At 53.4% G+C, this 21,405-nt stretch overlaps 1 protein-coding gene across 2 annotated transcripts in view; it reads left to right on the forward strand.

Annotated features, from left to right (window-relative positions):
- KIRREL3 (kirre like nephrin family adhesion molecule 3) overlaps window positions 1–21,405 on the forward strand; it is a 440,789-nt gene that overhangs the window by 344,885 nt on the left and 74,499 nt on the right. For both annotated transcript variants that reach the window (XM_036449386.2, XM_036449387.2), the window contains exon 2: window positions 15,153–15,230. In XM_036449386.2, coding sequence (XP_036305279.1) covers window positions 15,153–15,230 — 78 coding nt within the window. The remainder of the gene's footprint in view (window positions 1–15,152; window positions 15,231–21,405) is intronic.

Below are 21,405 nucleotides of genomic sequence, written 5' to 3' on the forward strand. Positions count from 1 at the left end.
TTGGTGCTGTCAGCGCGCCCCAACCCCAACCCCCTCCTATTCATGCACAACTGAAGGCTGGGCGAGTCCCTCCTCAAAACCTTTCTATGAGCTCAGCCCCCTCGCATGTGAGTGACCCTGGGGCCTCCCTGCACCACCTTGTAATAGCACCAACGTCCTCACGGTCCAGGAACAATGAGGAGGCTTCACATGGCATCGTAAGAACTAGAGTTCAAGTTCAAGCTCCCCTTCTGCTGCGGAGCTTATGTGACCCTGAACGACTTGTCTAATTCATCTCTTGGAGCATCAGTTTTCAGGTTTATAAAATGGAAAGTAATGATACTGGCTACTTGGATTCAAGTGTCCTTATAAATATTGGATGGCAACCAAAGAGAAGTGGGGGAGAGGGGGGCGGTTACACACTTTAAGGAGGCAGTGCCCATGTGCGCAGAGAAGCCCAAAGGCACCCCTCCACGCATTCGCAGCTCGGGGCTCAGCAAGACGGCCTTGAACATGAGCTGAATGCGCGGTCCAGCTGCCCTGCCCACTACCTAGTTACTGCTCGGTGACTGAGACCAGGGCTACGCTAAGCAATGGGATTCCTATTGATTTGAGCTCTGCGTGCATCGTGCACCAGGACTCATGCATTGCGTGGCCTCCCGATTCAAGATCCTCGGTGCCTTCTCTGGGCCGAACGTCTAGCTGCGTTTTCCCAAAAGTGCTCGGTCATCTGAGCGCATCCTTCACCGTCCCATCCTGGAAATGCGGCCCCCAGGGAGGGGTCCCGCGGCTGAGTAATGCTCGCAGGTAGAGAGTTTGTTTTTAAAGAGAGGAAGTGAAGACTAATGCTCCTGATGCTGGCTGCCTAGGGAATTGGGAGGGCAGACGGCCATTACTCAGGCTGGAATCCGGCCAGGGTTGATGAGATCATATTTATTGGCCAAAAAACGCCCCCTCCCTCGCATCTCTCAGGCAGCAAGGGGAAGCAGATGCTCAAAGCCAGTCACCTTCCCTGCAGAAGGTTTAAGGCGCACAGATGGAGAGCCTATGGGTAGCGGCCATTGGTGTTTATATAGAACCTTTCCCTGAGATGCGCCCCAGAGTTGGACAAGCACCATGGGCAAGTGGATGGACCGTCCTCACATTTCTAACGAGCTCCTCCCTGAGCCCTCGCTGCCCTCCAGCATGAAGGTGGAACACCAAGCATTTTCCTACTCCATCCTCCATTAAATCAGGAGTGAACGCCCATCTGAGTGATAGACGTCCACGGACTGCCTGGTCAGGGCCAGTTCCTCTGCGGTGCGCTGCAGAGAGCCATGCAAATGGGCCCACACTGTCGGCTGCTGCTGCTACTGAGGCCACCCTCAGGGTCTGGCCCATTGGTTCTGAGACACGCGGGGTCAAGATGTCATGGTGACCGGACCCCTCCTGCGTCAGCTCCGGACCGGTGGGGTGAAGGGAGAGGGGTCCGCCATGCTGACACCTGTGACTGAGCATGCTTGTAGGAGAAGAGACTTTAGGTCACCTGAAAGACATGGAAAGGCCAGCTTTGCTTTACTCAGCCTGTCTGGACCATGGGCAGGACCGAGTCCATGGGCAGGACCAAGTTCATGGGCAGGACCGAGTCCATGGGACTAGGGGCCCAGCCAGAGAAACACCTACTGAGTGGATTTCCAGCCCGTGGGGCCATGTGTCAGGAGGGGAGAAGGGACCATCTGATTTGACAAGTTCCCGGGGCCGCGGGCGGGGAGGACATCACCAGGAGTTGGCCGGACCACAGAGAGGCTTTGTGCAGCACCTATGCCTAGACAGCGAAGAGGAGAGAATCCCAAGCCCTCCGTCTGGCCCACCAGCTGCAAACACCCTCTCCCCAGGAGAAGGACGGAAGGACCGTGCCCCCAGGGCCCACGGTGTTACTCCTCCTCTCTCAAGCACGCAGCCCACGTCTGCCAGCATGCGTCAGGCGCCCTGGCCGCTACCGTGTTGTATTTCTCCAGTGTCGCTCCGCAGGACGGCTCTGTGGTAGGACATCATCTCATTTTCCTGGAGGTCCCAAGGGGCAGCCACCAGATTGCACGCGCCTGGATGTCAGCGACATTAAACTAACACGTTCACATCCTTGGAAAACCCTATTTACACACAGTAAACACGGGGCTCGATGCCTCCGAGGAAATAATATAGTATTGATTAAAACAATGGCCCGCGAAGCCTTCTCTAAGCGGCACTGGCGGGCAGCTTCCTCAGCGGCCGGCTCACAGGCAGCCCCCCTACCTGGCAGCCTCCAGCTGTCCGTCTCCAATGTGAAAAGAGGGTAGGGGCGGGACTTCCCTTTGGGGAGCCCTCCTCCATGCCAGGCCCTGTGCTAAGTGCTTCATCTCATTCATCCCCAAGGCAGCTCCTTGAGGTGGATGGAGATCTTATTTCCATTTACAGACAAGGAAGCCGCTCTGAGAGAGGTTCAGTGTTTGTCTGGGGTGGTCCGATTACTCAGCGGTGGAGCTGGGATTGGAAGCAGGGACTGTCTGGCGGCAAGCACACGCTCATTATGCTTGTGTGTGTGTGTGTATGTTCAGAAGCCCCCCAGGGGTTAGGCATGTCCTAGGCCCTGGGGCTCTGCCTAGTACTGTTATCACTGATGGGCTGGGGGTGGGGCGGGGGTTGAGCAGCTTGGACCTTGGCCATGATCCTGGCTCTCCTGGGCTGGGCAGAAGGCCTGCAGTTGGGCAAAGCTGGAGTTTCCGAGTCTCAGAGCTAGAAAGCCTCGTTTTAGAAAGATAACATATTGCCCTAGGGCTGCTGGCAAGCCTAGAGTGGCACATGTTCTCCCATGACCACACGACTCCCTGGGCTCCGGAAGCGTCCACAGCCGGCTGAGGCCAGCAGGAGGGTCTGTGACCACAGACCGAGTGTCCAATGGAGGAGGCACTGGGCGTGCACAGTGGGTGGCGGGCAGCTCAGCAGGCTGACCGGTCAGGGAAGTGTTCTGTGAGGATCACTAGCTGACTTGGGGCCAGAGGAGATGGAAAAAGGTCCCAGTATCCCCCGTCCATCATGAGCGGCTCTTCTCGGCTCCATCATTCACCAATGGCATAGCTTTACGCAAGTCACCTGGGCTGTCTGAGCTTCATATCAAAAACAGGGAGAGTCCTGCGTCTGTAACTTCATATGAAAATGGGTGTGAGTGAAGGAAGTGCTGGCCTGCTGGACGGTCAGCCCTCGGTAGAATCCGATCCCAGAAATAGGGGAGACCTGAGACCTGCCCCTTCCATCCTCGGGGGTGTTAGGGCGGTGAACACCCCCAGAAACTCTGGGGAGACCGGGAGCGGAGATATCCACCTGCTTCTCAGCTGTTCCTGCCCAGCGCCTGGGTTTGGAGGCCAGTGGCAGCCTTTGCAGCCACTGAAATCCTTGCTTCCCATTCTCTTCCTGCTGCTGTGGCGGCGGATTTCCGCTAAACCCTGCCTCTGTGTCTGGATTATGGCTTTCGGCGGCGGCATCCTGGGAGTGCGTGCCGACACCGACTCTCATAGCACACCGGAGGCAGAACGCAAACCCGGGCTCAGTGCGCTGGCGAAGCCACCATGGGCTGCTGGCAAAACGTGGTCGCCTGGCCCCGGAGTGGGCAGTCTGTGAGAGAGACCCTGGTCTGAGCTGAGCAGGGGGAAGGGGTCACATGAGAGCCCCCCTCCTCGATGGAATGATGAGAAGCTTGAAGCCCAGAGAGCTTCGAGGATGTGCTGCAGATCACCCAGAAGGCGCCAGGGGGACCCGGGCAGGCCAGGCCAGATGAAGGAGGAACCAGGCTTTGCCATCAGCCCCATGACCACTGACTGTGTGACCTCGGCAGATTGTTGAACCCCCAAGAGAGTCTGTTTTTCTGTTTGTAAAATGGGACTGTGAGTAGGTGCCTTATGTGACTGGGGAGCCAGGAGGCATCTGTGAGTGTCAATCCCGTGTTGGGAGCTAACTACCCTCCCACGTGGGAAATCCTCAGCAGATCTCCATGGGAATCATGGGGGGCTAGTGGGAGTCATATTCAGAGAGCCCTTCAGTGGGGGAGACGATTCCGAGTCATGTGAGCATCAGTGCAGCCCCTCCCCAGGGCCCGCACACTGAGCAGCATCCCCACGCGCCCCGCACACTCACCTCTGTGAGACGCTCACTGTTCACAGCATATGCACCCCACAGGGGCCGCACACCCCATCCTCTCAGATGAGCACACGCTGCCAGTTTTATTAAACACCTATAGTCACGCCATGCCACATGGAAGTCGAGACCAAGACCCAGGCCATCATCCTCTTTCCTCCCCAGACACGTGAGACGAGGATTCCTCCATGAATTCCCACTTTGCCCACCTCCTGTTTCAGGAGACGCTGAGAAAGGACCGCAAATGAAGACAGGGAAGCCAGAGGGCAGTTTCTGAGCTACGAGTGTCCCAGCCCCCCAACTCCCCAGGCCTGTGTCTCTTGGAGAAGAGATTTTGGGGGGATTGTGTGGAATTGGAGTGGGTCTTGTTCTATGTTAGGACCAGTGAGTCAAAGCTGCCTCTGAGGCTGACTCAGGTGCATCTCTGGAACAGGAGGGCACGTGGCGATAAAAGGGGTACAAGACAGGCTCTCAGACCTGAGCCCTCGCCTTGGCCCCAAGACTTGGAAGAGACCTGAGGTGCCACATGAATTGGCCATCTGCCCAGACATAAGGGTAGTAGACAGCCCCAGCCCAGCTCACCCCGTGTACGTGTTTGTGGAGTGCCTGCTATGCCAGGCTCCTTGCCAGGCAGTAGAGATGGGAAGATCAACATAGATGATCCCCACCTCACAGTCTGCAGGGGAGGAACCAAAGATACTAAACCATCATTGCATCCATAGGAGGTCTCATGGCAAGGTGTAGGGGGGAGGGGGTCCAGAAGAGGGGTGCCCCGTGCATGGGTGGATAAAAGGCATTTCTGAGGAGGGTCCTAAACAGATCAGATGAGATGCTTGAGAGGAGTGCAGGAATGCCTGAAAGAGTGAGCAGCGCAGTCCGGGGCCCAGAGCTGGTTCCGCAGGGCACATGCTCAGAACGATGCAACGGGACTGGCCTTGGGGTCAGGAAAGACACCTGGGAGGAAGGCAGGGGGCAGGGGATCTCTCTGCCACTCAGGGGGCTGCCTGAATGGGAAGACGCAGCTCTGCCACTCCCCCAACCCCCTGGGGCACTGGGCAGGTCACTTCCCAGCTCTGCACGCCAGTCTCTTCCTCTGTCCGGGGTTGAATGGGGTGATTTCTAAGTTCCCTTCCACTCCTGACATTCTGTGACATTTCTGATTAATGCACAAAATCCAATATGTACACAAGACCAGAGGTGTCAGAAAATACACACGGAAGTGTGGGTTAATCTAGTGCAAACAGTGTAAGAACTGGCAATTCTTTAATAACCTATGGAGTCACCCCCCAGGGGGCCTGTCTTGGCTCCCAGACCGTGGGTCCTCCTCAGCAAAAGGGGAGCCACGCCCTGTGTGAGCTAAGTGGCCCTCCCCCCCCCCCCGCCCCTTCTCGGGGTCCTTCCAGAAAGAAGCAGACCGGAGGGCCTTCATGCTGTGCCTGGGACTGGAGCTGAAATGGCATCTCGTCCCATGGAGCTGCCGACACTCAAAAAAAGTGGGGTGGCCGCAAGTAGGGGTCCTCAGTTCCCTGCTTCATTTCTCAGCCACAGACATCAAGGAGAGGGAGGCCCTCGGATCCAACAAACCCCAAACTAGAGGGTCTTAGTGAGCCTTTGAGTGAGAATTTAATAGTTTAGAGAACTGGCTGGTCCCAGAGTTTTGGACCTCTGCTGTCTCTCTGCCCATAGCTGCCCACCATCCCTGTGGCCCCTCAGGAGGAGGGACCTGGGCGATAGCTCCCAGATGGCACCCTCCCGGGCAGCCTACAGGCTCCGTTGTCTCACACACAGAACGTTCTTTGGGAAAACTGCAGAAATGGTTTCCTCCCGGGGACTCTGAGAACCGCCCACATCCTCCCCCTGTGGGGTGAGCAGGAGGTTTGGATCTATGAGTGGTGACTCTCCATCCCTGGACAAGCGTGTGCACAAAGTTGGGGTGTATGTGTCCAGGATTGAGTAGAACTCAGGGGTGCGGTCATACAGGCTCAAATGCAAATCCTGGCTCCACCACTTCATGGAGGAGCTGTAGTTGGGCCCAGGTCTGCACTTTCCAAGCCTCCATGTCCTCATCTAGCCTCCCAGGATCACTGGATTCTCCCTAGGACCGGCAAGAGAATTAAATGAGATCGTTTATACACTGGCCAGATTATTATAGTCTCTGATCACATAATAACCTGGCCACTCAGTGTATATCCTATATAATAAAAGGCTAGTATGCAAATTGTCCCCTCAACCAGGAGTTCAACCAGCAGGAAGGCTGCCCAACCGCCTATGTCCCCTCCTCCTGACCAGGCGGACTTCACCCATGCACAAATTCATGCATCGGGCCTCTACTACACACACACACACAGAGAGAGAGAGAGAGAGAGAGAGAGAGAGAGAGAGAGAGAGAGAGAGAGAGAGAGAGAGAGAGAGAGAGAGAGAGAGGGAGAGAGAGAGAGAGACTGAGTGGCCAGATTATTATGTGTTCAGAAATCATAATAATCTGGCCACTCAGTGTATAAGACACACTGAACACCAAGGTGGCCATGCATTTTAGCTGTTTGTGTCGTGCTGCCCAGGAGGTCCCCAGGTCTATAGATCCTCCCCTTTAAAATGTCATCCCCAGCTACCTGCTGATACCCCGGTCACAATGGGTGGGAAGAACCCTCCTTGCCCACTCACTATCCCAAGTATTTGCAGAGGGCAGCAGGAGGCCTCCGAGAGGCGCTGGGAAGGACCAGCTGCCCGGGGCGAGGTTGTGGGTTTGCCCCTCTGGAGATTTGAAAGGCAGGTCAGAGCCTGACCTTTCTGAGCAGCAGACCCGCCAGGATGCCCTGCCGTGAGCCTCAGGAGCTGTCATGGCCACCCACCAGGGCGCTTCTCTGGCGCTCAGGGGTCAGCAAAACAGGATGAGGCTGGGAAGGATGTGACCCTCGGTCCCATTGGTGAAAGGCCTCTGAGGTTAGAGCTCAGCCGGGGATCAACCGGCTCTGGGGAGGGGGAGCCGTAGGGGAGGCGCCCTTCCTGTCTTAGACGGGGCCTCCTCACTGTGTCTTCCACTGGAGACCTTTCTCCAAATTAACAAGAGGTACGAATTCTCCTGCAGTTCAGGCCGGGCCACCAGACTCCTTTGCGTCGCTGTGACGTCCTCTGTGGCCTGGCCAGAGCCTGAGCCAAGGTCTCTGATGGTTCTTATGGGGGAACGGGTCACAGAAGCACAGGGACCCCCATCTCCTACACACCAGAACAGAGCGGAGGGCTCAGCATGGCCGGTCTCTGGGGTAAACAGCCCACATGCAACCCGATAAGCAGGTTGGTGTGTGTGGGGTCGGGGGAGGGCGAAGGGAAGAGGTGGGGAGCAGAGACCATTTTCTCTTCAGGGGAGATTTGTCTAAGGCGTCAGCTGGATTCTAATTCCTTCCCTCTCCCTTACCACAATAGGTGAGGATGGGCCTGTCTCCCTCTCCTGCCACCCAGCCATCCCGTCCTCGGCTCACTCGGGGCTGCGGGTTGGATGGCCCCCAATGTGGTCCCCTCTCCGGGGCTCCCATATGGATGTGCGGATTCTGGGCGTGCCTGTTAGCAATCAGCCCACCGCTTGGCCAGCCTCCTGTGAGCAAACTTCCATTTCCTTCCTAAGTGGTGGCCACCGGTGCAGAACAGTGCCCCCAGACCTGTCGGAGGTTGATTCCCTCATCAAAGCTCTCTGGTCTCCTCCGAGCGCGAGCGCTCTCCCCAAAAGGTTATCTTTCAAGAGAAGAAAGGCTCTTTGATTTCTGATGCTGGGCTGGCCAGCTTGGATCTGGGGGCTCCTGGGAGGTGGCAGGCAGGGGGCAGGGGTGTGGATTTACCCAAAGTTTGTGTCAGATCCCAGCCCTGCCATTCCCAGCTGGGCAAGGCAAGCTGTGAGGCCCCTCCCCTCCCCTATGCCTGAGTCCACACTGTCTCAGGTGTTGTGAGATTTGGAGAGAATTTGTATTTGATGGCGCTTCTAAGGGTACGGGGAGGGGAGAGGGAGAGGAGGAGCAGAGGTGGGGGGAGGTATCAGCTGCTGCTACACCCATGTTCTCTGACCATGTTCGGGCCCCTCAGCATAAGGTTCCCTGTCCAGTGGGGGTTCCATGGTGCTTTCTGGAACCAGTGGACCTTCCTTCCATAAGGCATCTTGGGCAAGAACACGAGGTAGACCCAGCCCATGCCATGACCCTTCCCTCTCTTAGAGGGGTCCCTGACCACAGCTCCCTGCTGTCCTCACCTTCCCGCTCCTGTCCCACACACCAAGTGGGAGAGCCCCATCTGCACAAAAGAAACAACAGCTAATAATCCACATCTTCACTCATGAAAATCAAATCCACAGGTCAACCTAAATGTATAGCCTCTTCTTGCACATCTCCCTCCCCAGATATCTGGAGAGCTACAGATATCTGGGGTGGGAGCTTGGGGCGGTGGGGGTTTTGCAGGCCTATGATCCCCTCAGTCTTAGTTTTGGGGACCATGTTGACCCCCCTAAAGAAAAGAGATGGCCTCTTTCTGCCTGGCCTACCAGCAAGGCCTCTCCGAGAGCCAGGCACACAGCTGTTAAACATCTGGCACCATTCAAACATTAATCCCCAGTGTCCAACGACCTCTCAGGAAAAGTCTAAAAGCCTCCAAGGCAAATGGCCTTCCATAGCCCCTGTCCTCACGGGAAAAGTTCCCTCTGCTGACAGGCCGGGGCGGGAGCCTTCCTGGTCCTGCCTCTGGGTCACAGTCCCCATAGAGCTGCGGCCCACAGGGATCCGGTGTCCATGTGATAAAACTGTCACCCGGGAAGGTCTCCAGCTGACATTATTCCACGCCCCAGGCCTGCACCTCGCAGAGAGCATACTAGAAGCCTACAGAGTAAGACGCCTACATCCGTCTTACCTTCTCCCCCCCAGCCCCACGCTTACAGCTGCACCGCCCTCAGCGTTATTTAATCTTTCAGAGTCTCAGTTTCCTCTCCTATTAAACAGGAATAATAATAGTAATTACTGCATAGGGTTTTATGATTGAAGGACATAATCTATGCAAAGTGCTTAGCCTCAAGACTAATAAATCGTAAGTAATCAGCACGTGGCAACTTCATTGTGAGGGTGAATTAAGGGAGCCTGGCCCCGAGCAGGTGAGCCTGTGATGCTACCAGCCAATGGAGGGGAGGCCGGGCTGTTCCCAGCCCCACATTGGAAAGGGTGTTGGAGGGGGGCAGTGTCCCGATTCCATTGTGCAGAGGGATGTGTAGACTCCGCCACCCATGGGGCCCACACTGATGCCCGAGTGACCATGAAGCAGGTCACATTCTGCGTCAGCTGGTGGCCTTATCAGGATGCTAAATAGTGAATCAGTTTGGAGAAAAGGCCCCAGGCAGTGTCTGAGGGTAGGCACCTGGGTGTGCCAGGCATGGAGTCAGGCACGCAGGTATGCACCACGCTTTGCCATGGCAGCCGAAGGATGCTGGACAAACTTGCACTTCTGGAATGTCCATTTCTCTATTACTAAAGACAGGCGTAATAATACCCACCTACATGAGGTCAGTGTGAGGGTGAGACAGGTGAGGGAAGAATAATGCCCAGTGCTGTTCCACCTGCTGTCTTTTTCGTGCCCGTGACCCACAGGCTCGGGCCAGTGGAGCAGAGATTCGGAGAAGCCAGAGGGCTGGTGACCACATGGGCACCAGCTTTCCTGCGGGCACATGGGACCCCACAGCTGGTGGTGAAGACCTACTAATATGCTGCCTGCCTTGCACACTGTGGGCAAGGCTGTGCCCTCCAGGAAATGGCCTGGCTGAGGCAGCTGAGGGAGGCAGGGCTGGCAAAGTGCTCCACCCATGAGGTCCTTGCTGTTGCCGTAGGGACCTTCCCTGTGCGTGTCATCTGGCGTCTGAGGCAGGAACCCATGGGTTTGGGGTGGCGGCCACAGAAACTTCGGGGAACTATCCCGACGATTGTCAACTCTTCCCAAAACAAAGCTAACTCCACATCAGCTTTTCATGTAATTCATTAATTTTAGAACGTAATTTGAGATCACAGCTGTTTCACGTTTCTCTTATAAGAATTTAATTGGTGTGTAACAGCACAGTTAATTAAATACAAATCAATAGTTTAAAACAACTAATTGATTCTTAATACGAACAGGGAGGGAAAACTTAGTTCTAACATAATTAACTCGTATTAAATAAGCAATGAAATAGCAATTATGTCTTTACAACAATGTAAAGTTTACGGTTCCCTTTCATAAACTTACAACCAGCAAGCAACGAGAGTCAGAAATTATGAATCAGGTGTTATTGAGCTATTAAGCATTTACCACTCGCCCTGGAGGGCCAGGGCTGTGAACCAGTGCCAGTTGGGGAATTGCTAAACCCAGGCTCCGCCTCTCTCAGGCTCTGTACTATGGAGGTTCATCAGAAAACGGGTCTTCCCATGACTCAGGGGCAGCATCAATGTCCGCGATGTGAGGACTTAGGCTGCACACAGGACTCGGCAGAACCAATACAGGTTAGCAGCATGCAGGTCAGAACTTTGCAAACATGCGACCAGCATCCTTGGGTGAGGCATCGCTGGACAACCACCTGTGAGCGAGGGAAGGACACCCAGCAAAGGCCAAATCCGTCACAACCCACGGCATTGACAGCCCTGAGATCACTGTCCTCCCCTGAGCACTGAGCCAGGAATCCAACCTGGACCTGGGCCTGAGCACTACTCCCAAGCAGTGCTTCTCCTGGAATGGTCACGTTCCTTTCTCTGCACCTCAGATTCTCAGACCGGAATGAGGGAACTCATTTCTGCCTTGCCTATTGCAGAGCTATTGTGAGTGTCTAATGAGAGAGCGACTGTGACAGCGTCAGGAGAAAATACGTTATTCCACAAAAGCGAAGTAATACCGCGGTCTCGCCGTTATTACTAATAAGAATTTTAAAACCCTGGGGCTAGGAGAAAAGTCCCGTCCTCGCCCTCTGAAACTAAAGGGAAAAACCGTTCCATTTCCAAAGCTTTTTATTCCCCTCAGGAGGGAAGTCTCACGTCTCCTCGACTCCTGTTCCGACGAATTACAATTTTCATTCATTTCACCCTCTCTCTCTCTCTCTCTCGCCCAATCCACTGGGCCACGTAGAAGCCTCCTGATTCCATTCCAACCTGGGCAGAAAACTGATCGCTGCCCAAGATTTTCTAGCTGGCCCTTTCATTAAATCAGCAGGACTGTGCTGGGGACCAGGAGCTCAGAGGTAGTTTTGCTTTTGTGTGTGTGTGTGTGTGTGTGTGTGTTTGTGTGTGTGTGTGTGTGTATGGTTTTTCTTAAAGGCATAGGGCAGACCCTCTGTTGTTCATAGCCTAGAGGCCAGGAGGCCATGGGATGAAATCTCTCCTTCTCCCTTAGAAACATAATATTTCCTAATAAATGTTTCCTTGCTCAGCAGTATTTCCCAAACCTTGGTTCTCCTTAGAGAGCGCCTTCCACACCCCCATCTGCAGGTGGCTCTCACTTCTTTGCTGTGACTTTTATTTTAAGCCGGGACAACTTATTCCACGTTAATCAATTGCCAGCTTTGGTGTCTCTGATGATTTGCTACTGATCCTAGTAAGTGCTCGGCCAAAGTCCGTAGCCCCCCGTCCATGTGGAGAAGACACCCACATCTTGCCACTCTAAAATGGGCATCTGGCCGAAGCCAGTTTGACTCAGTGGAGAGAGCATCGGTCTGTGGACTGAAAGGTCCCAGGTTCGATTCCGGTCAAGGGCATGTACATTGGTTGCGGGCACATCCCCAGTAGGGGGTATGCAAGAGGCAGCTGGTTGATGTTTCTCTCTCATCGATGTTTCTAGCTCTCTATCTCTCTCCCTTCCTCTCTGTAAAAAAATCAATTAAAAATATTTTTTAAAATAAAATAAAATGGGCATTTGTGCCCGGCCAGCGTGGCTCAGTGATTGAGCATCAACCTATGAACCAGGAGGTCCCGGTTCACTTCCCAGTCAGGGCACATGCCCCGGCTGTGGGCTCTATCTCCAGTAGGGGGCGTACAGGAGGCAGCCGATCCATGATTCTCTCTCATCACTGATGTTGCTATCTCTCTCTCCCTCTCCCTTCCTCTCTGAAATCAATACATATATTTTTTAAATAAATAAATAAATTGGGCATCTGTGATCTGGCTCCACCCTTGGTCCCAGTGCCATGTGGAAGGGAAGGTAGCAGGCTAGAGGGTGGCCGAGCTCATAAATCCCTATTCTTTCTGTCACATCTGGTCATCTCTCCCTTCGTAGCCTGGTTAGTGGGGCCTGGCGGAGTTTCCCTGAGTCAAAGCAGTTAGTTCCTGCTTCCTGGGTTCTCACCTGGGTTCCCGATTCGCCTCCCCTCCCCCCATTCCAGCCCTGCTGGCGCTACCTCCCTGGGACCCAGTGGCCTCCAGTGTTCCTCTGGCAGCCTCTCGGGAGCAATCCCATATTGCAAATGGCTGGCTAATATCCACTCCCCTGAGCCTCCAACCTGCTTGCTTTTGCAAAGATCCCAGTGGCTTCTCCCCATTCCTCCATGAAGACGAGGCCAGAGAGCCGTCTCCCTTAATAAATTCCTGCAGTGTGCTTATCCGCGCCTTGGAATGTAGCTGCCTCTGTAATTAAGACTAACCCACACGTGTCAAATTAAATGAGCCAAGTACATTGAGAAATTGCCTCACCCTCCACTTCTTTTCTTCATCAAGCTGTGGTGGGGTGTTTTGTTGTTGTTGTTTTTTTACTTCTTTTCCTGGTCAAAACTCAAACTTGGTCAGTGAGGCTCTCACTTAAAACAACTGGACGTGTGGCCTCTCTTGTCCCGCAGTCACTCTGGGGTCAGCCTCCTAGGTTGACATCGGATGGATTGAGCTGGAGCGGCAGAGACAGCCTACAGCAAGCCTGTCAAACTCATTTATTGGGCCCGTGTTCACCTCTGAGTCTGACATGCTTGGCCTACGGAGATCATCTCCATTCCACAGGTTGTCCATAATAGATCCTCCCTCCCTCCAATTGATGGACAGACGTAAACTCCACCTGCAGCCAGACATTCCTGAGCACTGAACCACCAATCAGCACCTGCCAAATACCCTAAGCCCCCGATTCCTAAGTCCCTAGGTCCCTAATCATAGGCCTTACAGGAAACCACCAATCAGCGTGTGCTGAGTGCCCTAAGCCCCATCTCCTTCCTCCTCTTAAAAAGTGCTTGTACCCCGGCCCTCGTCCTCTTCCACTCTCTCTCTCTGGAAGCAGCTGGCAGTGGTACTCTTCTCTTCAATAAAGCCTGTGTTCTGGCATCCCGGTCTCCGGCCCCTTCTGTATTTCACCTTTCAGTCCACACTCTAAATTTTTAGGAAAATTATGTCCGCTCCATTTGCCTGGGGACTTAGGGGATTTTGCAGGAAGACCTACAAGAAATGGACCTAAACCCATCCAGCACCTCTGCCCCCAGGACTCAGTGCCTCCCCCCTCAATCCCCCACACCCCTACCCCCATCGCCTCCTGGACTCAGTGCAAGAATTCAGACTCCCTCTCTCATAAGCAGCCGCTGCTGATGTGCTGGAGGTGGACATAAGAAGTCACTGGAAACGATATTAAGAATTGAAGCAATTGTACAGGTTCTGATGATGAGCAATCGCATTGCACCTGTAATGGCCAGGCCAACGCTGCCTGTGGCTACAATACAATCTGGGGCAAGAGGCTATTGTCAAGGGGGGCTCTGAGCCTCCTCACAGCTTGTGCTTCCACGCCGCCACCCCCCCTCCTCCTCCCCCCCCTACCCTGTGTGCTGCATTCCTGCCTCTCAAAGGCAAGGCTGTTGTTAGGCAGGATTCACAAATACTGTAAGTAAACATCAAAGAGGCTTTGATCCTCTCACCCTCCATATCGCAGGAGCCCCTGAAGAAAGAGCCAAGGCCTTGGATGAGGGAACTTAACACCGTCAATTTTGGCGCCTGAGATGTGAGGCTGTTTGAAGTGAGGGCGGGCAGACCGGCCAGCCGTGTCTTCAGAGGAGGGGCCGTGGAAGGGAAGGAAAGAGGAGGGAAGCGCCTTTGGATAAGGCACGCTCAGGCCTGCTTCTCTCTGGCTCTTTCCTGATAGTCAATAAACCCCTTGAAAGAGTCAGGAGATCAAAGCCAGGGACCTCCCTGGGCCATGGCATTTCGCCACCACCCCTACTCCAAGCTTTGTTTTTCCCCGGGGCAAGAGCCGCCAGCTGCGCTTGACTCCTCTGTCTCTCCTGGGCCCTGGGCTCCCTTCCATCCCAAAGCTCTGTCGGGGGGAGGATGTGCTGGGCCCCAGAGGGGGCTGGAGACACAGGGAGGAGGAGGAGCCCAGCAGCCTGGAATCACCCAGTGTTTGGGGACGCGTTGCTGCACATGCCCTTCAGTGGGAGGTCCTTCTCTGAGAAACAGGGAGGGAGCGCCTGGGTCCCCGAGAAGTTGGCAAGGCCCCGGAGAAGGTGCAGTCACACACCGCCTTCCAGAAATCACACCCCTTATTCAGCCACCTTCCAGAAATCACACCCTTTATTCATCCCCCTGTTTGTGGCAGCTGTCACGTTTGTAGGACTTCTAAACAAAGAGGGAGGGGTGGGGAGTCTAAAAGAATTGTGGAGCTCAGTGGATAGCACGCCAGCCTGTAGCGTGAAGGGTCCTAGGTTCGATTCTAGTCAAGGGCACGTGCCTGGGTTGCTGGCTCGATCCCCAGTCGGGGGCGTGCAGGAGGCAGCCGATCCATGATTCTCTCTCATCATGGATGTTTCTATCTCTCTCCCCCTCTCTCTTCCTCTCTGAAATCAATAATATTATAGATGTATATAAAATAAAATAATAACACGGATAATGATATGTACCTCAGAGGGGTGTGGAAATCAAATAAGGCATTTGTGGCTGACAATGATGCCTGGAGCTGAGTCAGTGCAGTGCAAAGGCTTGTGAAATGACTAAGTATATAAGAGCAACAAGGGGTTCTCTCGTCCTCTGCAAAAGGGGTTCTCTGACAGCTGACCCACTCCCGGCTCACCCACCTGTTTTCTCTTCCAGAGCTGGGCCTCCAGAAGAGAGGATGCTGTCTCGTGCTGGGCTACATGGCCAAGGACAAGTTTCGGAGAATGAATGAAGGTCAGTGATCACACACCTATCCTCTCAGGAGCAATGTGTGTGTGTGCGGGTTGGGGGAACGGACGACTAAGCCCTGTAGTTACAGAAAAGGAACTTGGGGAATCTAGAAGGGACAGCGGGCAGATCAGTTCAGTTTCCACGAAGCTATCCATATAGTAACGTGGAGAGGAGTCGCTAGTGCTTGAAACACAGTATGCTGACGCTGAAGCACTTTTCCTTATGGGCTATCTTTCCTCCTCCCTTTGTGTCCCGTCCTTCCTCTGGCTTCCCTGCCCTTTATTTCTCACCCACCCACCTGGTGCAATTAAATCTGCTTCTATCATCTTTTCTAATCCAGACCTCTTGACCTTTCCCCTCAGTCGCTCACGTTTGTTCAATGCCAATTGAATGAACAGCACCTGACGGGGCACTTGGGATGATACTAAAGGGACATAAGGTCGAGGGTTCCCACTTGCAAGCCTGCCCTCTTGACCAGCTCCATCCCCCTCTACCTCCCCCGTATTCATCCGCCTTCCTCTCCCTCCAAGTCTTTCCTCCGAGGCCAGACTGGGTCACGGGAAGCTTGGGAAAGGCATTGACATGGACGCAGAGGCGCGGAAGGCGTGCTGTCGCTCCTGGGCTCGTTGTCCTAAAGAGCCAATCCCCTCCTCCCCGGCCATCTGTCTCTGCGAGCTAATAACCCTTTCCATCACATGCCACAGACTGTTTGTCAGGACTCAAAAGTAGATCAACAATGGCTGGGGATGCCATTTATTCATTAAAGTCAGACACACGAAGCCCTGGCCTGCAGCCAGCCCAGCTTGCTCTGAGCCAGGCCCCTCCTCTCTTGACACCCTGGGCTCCCTTCCAGGCCTGGGGGAGGCAACTCACCTGTACTGTCCTTGTTTTTAGAGCTGGGCGACTCACCTGTACTGTCCCTGTTTTCAGAGCTGGGCCATCCAAAGTACAATTCCAGGGCACCCCTCCAATGCTCCCCAGCGGGCTCTCCTCCCAACCCACAGTCCATGCCACCCACACCTGCTTATGCTCCCCAAACTTAGTGCCTCACCAACTATAGGTTCGTCACCAGCACCCATCGTGGTGACAGTGTGACAAGAGGCAGGCCAGCACAATAAGCACTAAGGGTGTCGCCCCCCCATTCTGCTACCTGTCAAGAAGGGCAGGGGCACCAAGAGGCCACTCCCATTTGTGGGAGCCCCGGGGCTGAGCCCCAGGACTGGGATTGTCTGCCACATCCCAGCTTCTAGTCAGTCCCCCTTCCTGGCTTTCTCTTGTTCAGCCTACCCTCTCCTCTCCCAACACAAATTTCAAGAGAGCACTAGGTGGTAGCTTCTCATCTGTGGGGACATAGGGAGTGCCTCTGTCCGTGGTGCTGAATAGGCTGCCACAGGCTCTTCCTGGTGATGCCCATGAGAGAAGCAACAGAGACTGGGGAAGCTAAAAAGTCCCGAGCTGGGCTGGATTTGAAACCTCAAGCTCTGGGCGTCTGACCAAGGAGAAGGATGCTGGCTCTCAATCCTGGGGCCCTCAAAGAATCCTATCACGTGACTCATAAGCATGATTTGACTGCCCCCCACCTTGCACAAACTGCTGTAACCACACACGACAGACTGGGCGGCTTAAGCAACAGAAGGTTATTTTCTCACAATTATGGAGACAGAAAGTCCGAGGTCAGGGTGCCAACATGTCAAGTTCTTGTGAGAGCTCTTTTCTTGGCTCACAGACGGCCACCTTCCTACTGTGTCCTCGCATGGCAGAGAGAGAAAGAGAGAGAGAGAGAGAGAGAGAGAGAGAGAGAGAGAGAGAGAGAGAGAGAGAGAGCGTGAGCAAGCCCTGAGGTGGCTCATGTAATGAAGACAGCAATCCCATTGGATCAAGGCACTCCCCATATGACCTCATGTAACCTGAATCACTTCTGGAAAGGCTCCCTCTCCAAACGCAGTCCCATTGGGGCTGGGAGTTCAGCATATAAACTGGGAGGAAAGGGGACACAGCACAATCAATGGCAAGGGGTCTGGGTGCATTTGCCATCACTGAAAGAAACCATGGGAATACTCTGGACCATGACTTTGAAAAATGGTGAGAGAAAAAAAAGAAATTTAGCATTTGATAGAGAGGAACTTCTTAGATGTTGCTAAGGTCAAGAGGAAGGGAGGGGGTCAGGGAGGACTGGATGAGGGCCCAGGCACAACACCAGGACCGGTGACCTCTGAGGACAGTTAGCCTTACCTTGTGCAGCAACTAAGTGAAAACAGCGTTTTTGTAATATTTTCTTTTTAAAATGGGAAGATGCCATAACAATATCTATTCTCTCAGAGCACACACCCCCACCTGCCTCGAAACACATACAATCTGCACAAGCGTGTTATTAATTTCAACTGATTACGGTTGGCTTGGTTAAGAATGATAGACCCCAGGTGCCTTATTCCAACCTACACCCTCCCCCTGGAGATGACTAATTGAGAATCAAGCAAGATACTTGGAATGAGGGAGGCAGCGAGGCATCACTAATGGCTTGGGCAGCCAACACCTCACTCCTGTCTCTGACTCTCTCTCTCTCTCTCTCTCTCTCTGTCTCTGTCTCTCTCTCTCTCTCTCTCTCTCTCTCTCTGTCTCTCTCTCTCTCTCTGTCTCTCTCTCTCTCTCTCTCTCTCTCTCTCTCTCTCTCTCTCTCTCTCTCTCTGCATGTGTCTCTCACCCCTCCCAAATGCCCCAACATACACACACATTCATGCACATACTCACACACAACCGCACACACAGTAGGTGCTGCTATTTCTGGGTGTAGAAGGAGATTGGGGGCAGGGGGACTAACCAGCTAAACCAACACGTGTGAATGGTTACAAGTCTCAACTAACCAGGAGGAGACAGGCTAGGAGGGGGGTGTGACAGTGGGGCAGAGGAGGAGATGCATGAGGTGGGTCACCCTCAGTTTTGGTCAGCAGAGAAGCAGGAGGGACCTGGAGGGGTGGGTGAGACTCCCCTCCCTGCTCCCATTCTGGACAGTCTAGCCACATGATACATTTTTTTTTCTCTTTCTGAAACTCACGTGCCCAAGCTCCAACACGCCTCCAGATAAGAAAAGGCATCGGCAAGCATGGGGAGCTATTTTATGGTTTATAATTATCTTGTACCAATACCGAAAATAATTATAACTTCCACATATTAATAATTGAACTGGAATAGCAGCCATGACATAGCTCAAGAAATAGAAATCTCTGTCCATGCTGCACCCTACACCTTGGTATAAATGGAACCACTGGTAAAAAACAGTAAAAAAAAATAATTATTTTTCTCCCAGATGCTGGAATCAGTGAGATATTAGAACAATTAGCTGCTTCTTCCATTAAAGATAAGGTGGTGATCATTATATTTCTAATTTAGAAGAGACATAAAAGCCTTACGTGTCCTGTATTAACTTTTATTTGTTCTGTTTAACGGTATTTCGTAGGGTGTCTGTCACCTGGGGAGAAGTGGCCTCCTATTTTATGCCTCCTTGTTAATCTGGTATCTTTTTCTTTTCTTCTTCCTCCACTGCTCCCCCCCACCACCCTCCTCCTCACTACTTCCCCCCTAAAAAATAATAGCTTGAGAAAAATAATGAATGAGCAGGAGCTTTATAGATTTGGGGTTTATTATAAGCTAGAGTGATCACAATTGGTGCGGTTAAACTACACAAAGCAATAAAGGGAAAACACAATTCAAATATCATTTAAGGAGGCATGTGATAGTCGAGGAGAGCTGCTTTATCGGAGGGTGCTTAAAAGCCTGCTTGGGTAGAGTGGGCAACATCTGCAGGAATGGAGGTGCTTAGCAATATGTGGTTTTGTATGTGTGTGTGCGTGCATGCATGCGTGTGTGTGTGTGTGTGTGTGTGTGTGTGTGTTCTTTCCTGTTTGGACTCAACACACTATGGCCTCAAATGGAGATTTGAACAAAAATTAATGGAGGGTAGACGAGGCAGGAGGAAATAAAACCAGGCCAGGCATAAGAATCCAGGTTTGTTTGACCTCATCGACTTCGTGTGATTAAATAACATGGTGCTTTAAATGGGAACTGCTGGAAGGAGGTCATTTATTTATTCATAAAACAGTCATTGAATACCTACGAGCAAAATAACATCCATTTTAGCCCTCGCTAAAATTTAGCTCAGTGGATAGAGTCGGCTTGCAGACTGAAGGGCCCCAGGTTCAGTTCCAGTCAAGGGCACGTGCCCAGGTTACGGGCTCGATCCCCAGTAGGGGCCATGCAGGAGGCAATCAATCAACGATTCTCTCTCGTCATTGATGTTTCTATCTTTCTCTCCCTTTCCCTTCCTCTATGAATTGAATAAAAATACATTTTTAAAATGATATCATTTTTATAGTAAGATCCAGGCGTGGTTTTAAGCATTGGAGCTTTTCAAGTTAAGTAGGACATGGCCCCTGCTTTCCATAAGCCCAGGATAAAGACACGCGGGGCCTTCTCTGGGTTACTGTCCCCTCCACAGAGAGACCCCAAATTGGATCCTCCCCTTCCTCCACCATTGGTAGGTATCCAGCGAGGCAACCAGCCTGTTTGTTGTGTGACACTTACCCTAAACAAGTTCACTAGACCCTCTGCCCCACTTAAAGAGACCGATAGACAAGGATCCCACCCACTCCTTCCCTCCCCTAGCCCAGTGTCTCCCAGCAGGAAGTAGTTGGTCAAGTTTAATTTATGTAATTAATTAGTGCCATGACGAGCAAAGTCACCCAAAGTGCAAAGTGGGTCCACACATCTTCCTATCGGCCTCTCCTCCAAGTCCGGGTCTAAGGCTCCTCCTGGGAGGCCAGGGCCTAGGGAGGTCAGCAGAACAGGGGGCTGGGAGGGGTGGCCCCCTGAAGGGCTCCTCCCCCTTCTTTCCACACCAGCTTCCTTCCTCACCCCACGTACTGCTGGGCTGGTTCCCAGAGCATCTCTAAGGTGTGTTCCGCCAGATCTGCAAGGGGAATTGTTCCCATGGTTCCCCCATCCCACACCCCCAACAGGCACACACAGCACCTCCACCTCCACCCTCCCTTCTTCTCCTGGCAATTCCCATCACCCTTTTCTCCTAGAGGTCCCATAACCACTCACCTTCTCCATGCACACGCCTGCCCAGAGCTGATCCTAGTCATGGGCAGATAAAAGCTGTCACACTGAATCTGATGTGGGACTCTGCCTGCCTCTCTGAAAACCTCCGTGCCCCCCCCCCCCCCCCCCCCACACACACACACACTTAGAGCATAACCAACCCCAGCACTCATAGCGCAGCATAGCGACTCAGGAGGCGCCCAGGAGCATGAGTGCTGCCTCCCCTCCCCCATCAACAGGAAATTACTGGGAGACTCAGGACCACAACCCAGGCCTCCTGATGTCTGGTCTGGCACCCCTGGGATTCTGAGAGAGAAGGCTGACCGTGAACAGAGGGGCAGTCCCGAACACTCAGCTGGTTTGGTGTTTTTTGGGGTAGCTGAAAATACAAAGGAAGTGGGAGGGGTCCAGGGAAGAGGGGCTGGACACAGGTGAGTTTCCAGTTGATGGGGGAGAAAGTCAGGAAGGGCCTGGGGCTGGGGACATAGGCAGGGGAAGCCCATTTCCTAGGAACCAGCAATGCTATCAGGCCCCAGGACTCCTGAGAAGAGCAGTGAGGATGAGGAGGTGTAAAGGGAGAGGGGGAGTCAGGCAAGCTCTGGCCCTTTTCACAAGCTGAGCCTGCACCCAGCTGGCCTTCTCCCACAGCGCCCCCTCTGGAAGGCGGCAGAATCACAGATTCCGGACCTTTAGAATCACAGCGCCTCCCAGCTCAGTGAAGGGAAGGCAGACATGCCTCCCAGCACCCTCCCTTCCACCTTCCCAGGAAGAAACAATCTCGCTTCTCTGGGAGAAGGCGGCCTCCACAGATGGCAGCCCCCATACAGGCTCTGGGTGGTACCCCCCTTCGAGTCCAGGCTTAGGGAGCACACCTCCACCTTCACCCCTCAGCCAGGTGGGTGGAATCAGGTTCAGCAGCAGCCCTGACTGCTCTTGACAACATCTAGTCTAGCCATCTGTCTGCACCTCAATTCCTTAGTCCATGAAAATGAGCCTAAAGCGTCCTCTGTTTCTTGCCTGTCCCCTGACAGAGATGGTGAGGGAGGTGCCCGGTTGGCTGGTGCAGTGGAAGGAGCACCCA

The sequence above is a fragment of the Pipistrellus kuhlii genome, unplaced genomic scaffold (genome assembly GCF_014108245.1).
Source record: "Pipistrellus kuhlii isolate mPipKuh1 unplaced genomic scaffold, mPipKuh1.p scaffold_m20_p_20, whole genome shotgun sequence".
Classification (NCBI taxonomy): Eukaryota; Metazoa; Chordata; class Mammalia; order Chiroptera; family Vespertilionidae; genus Pipistrellus; species Pipistrellus kuhlii.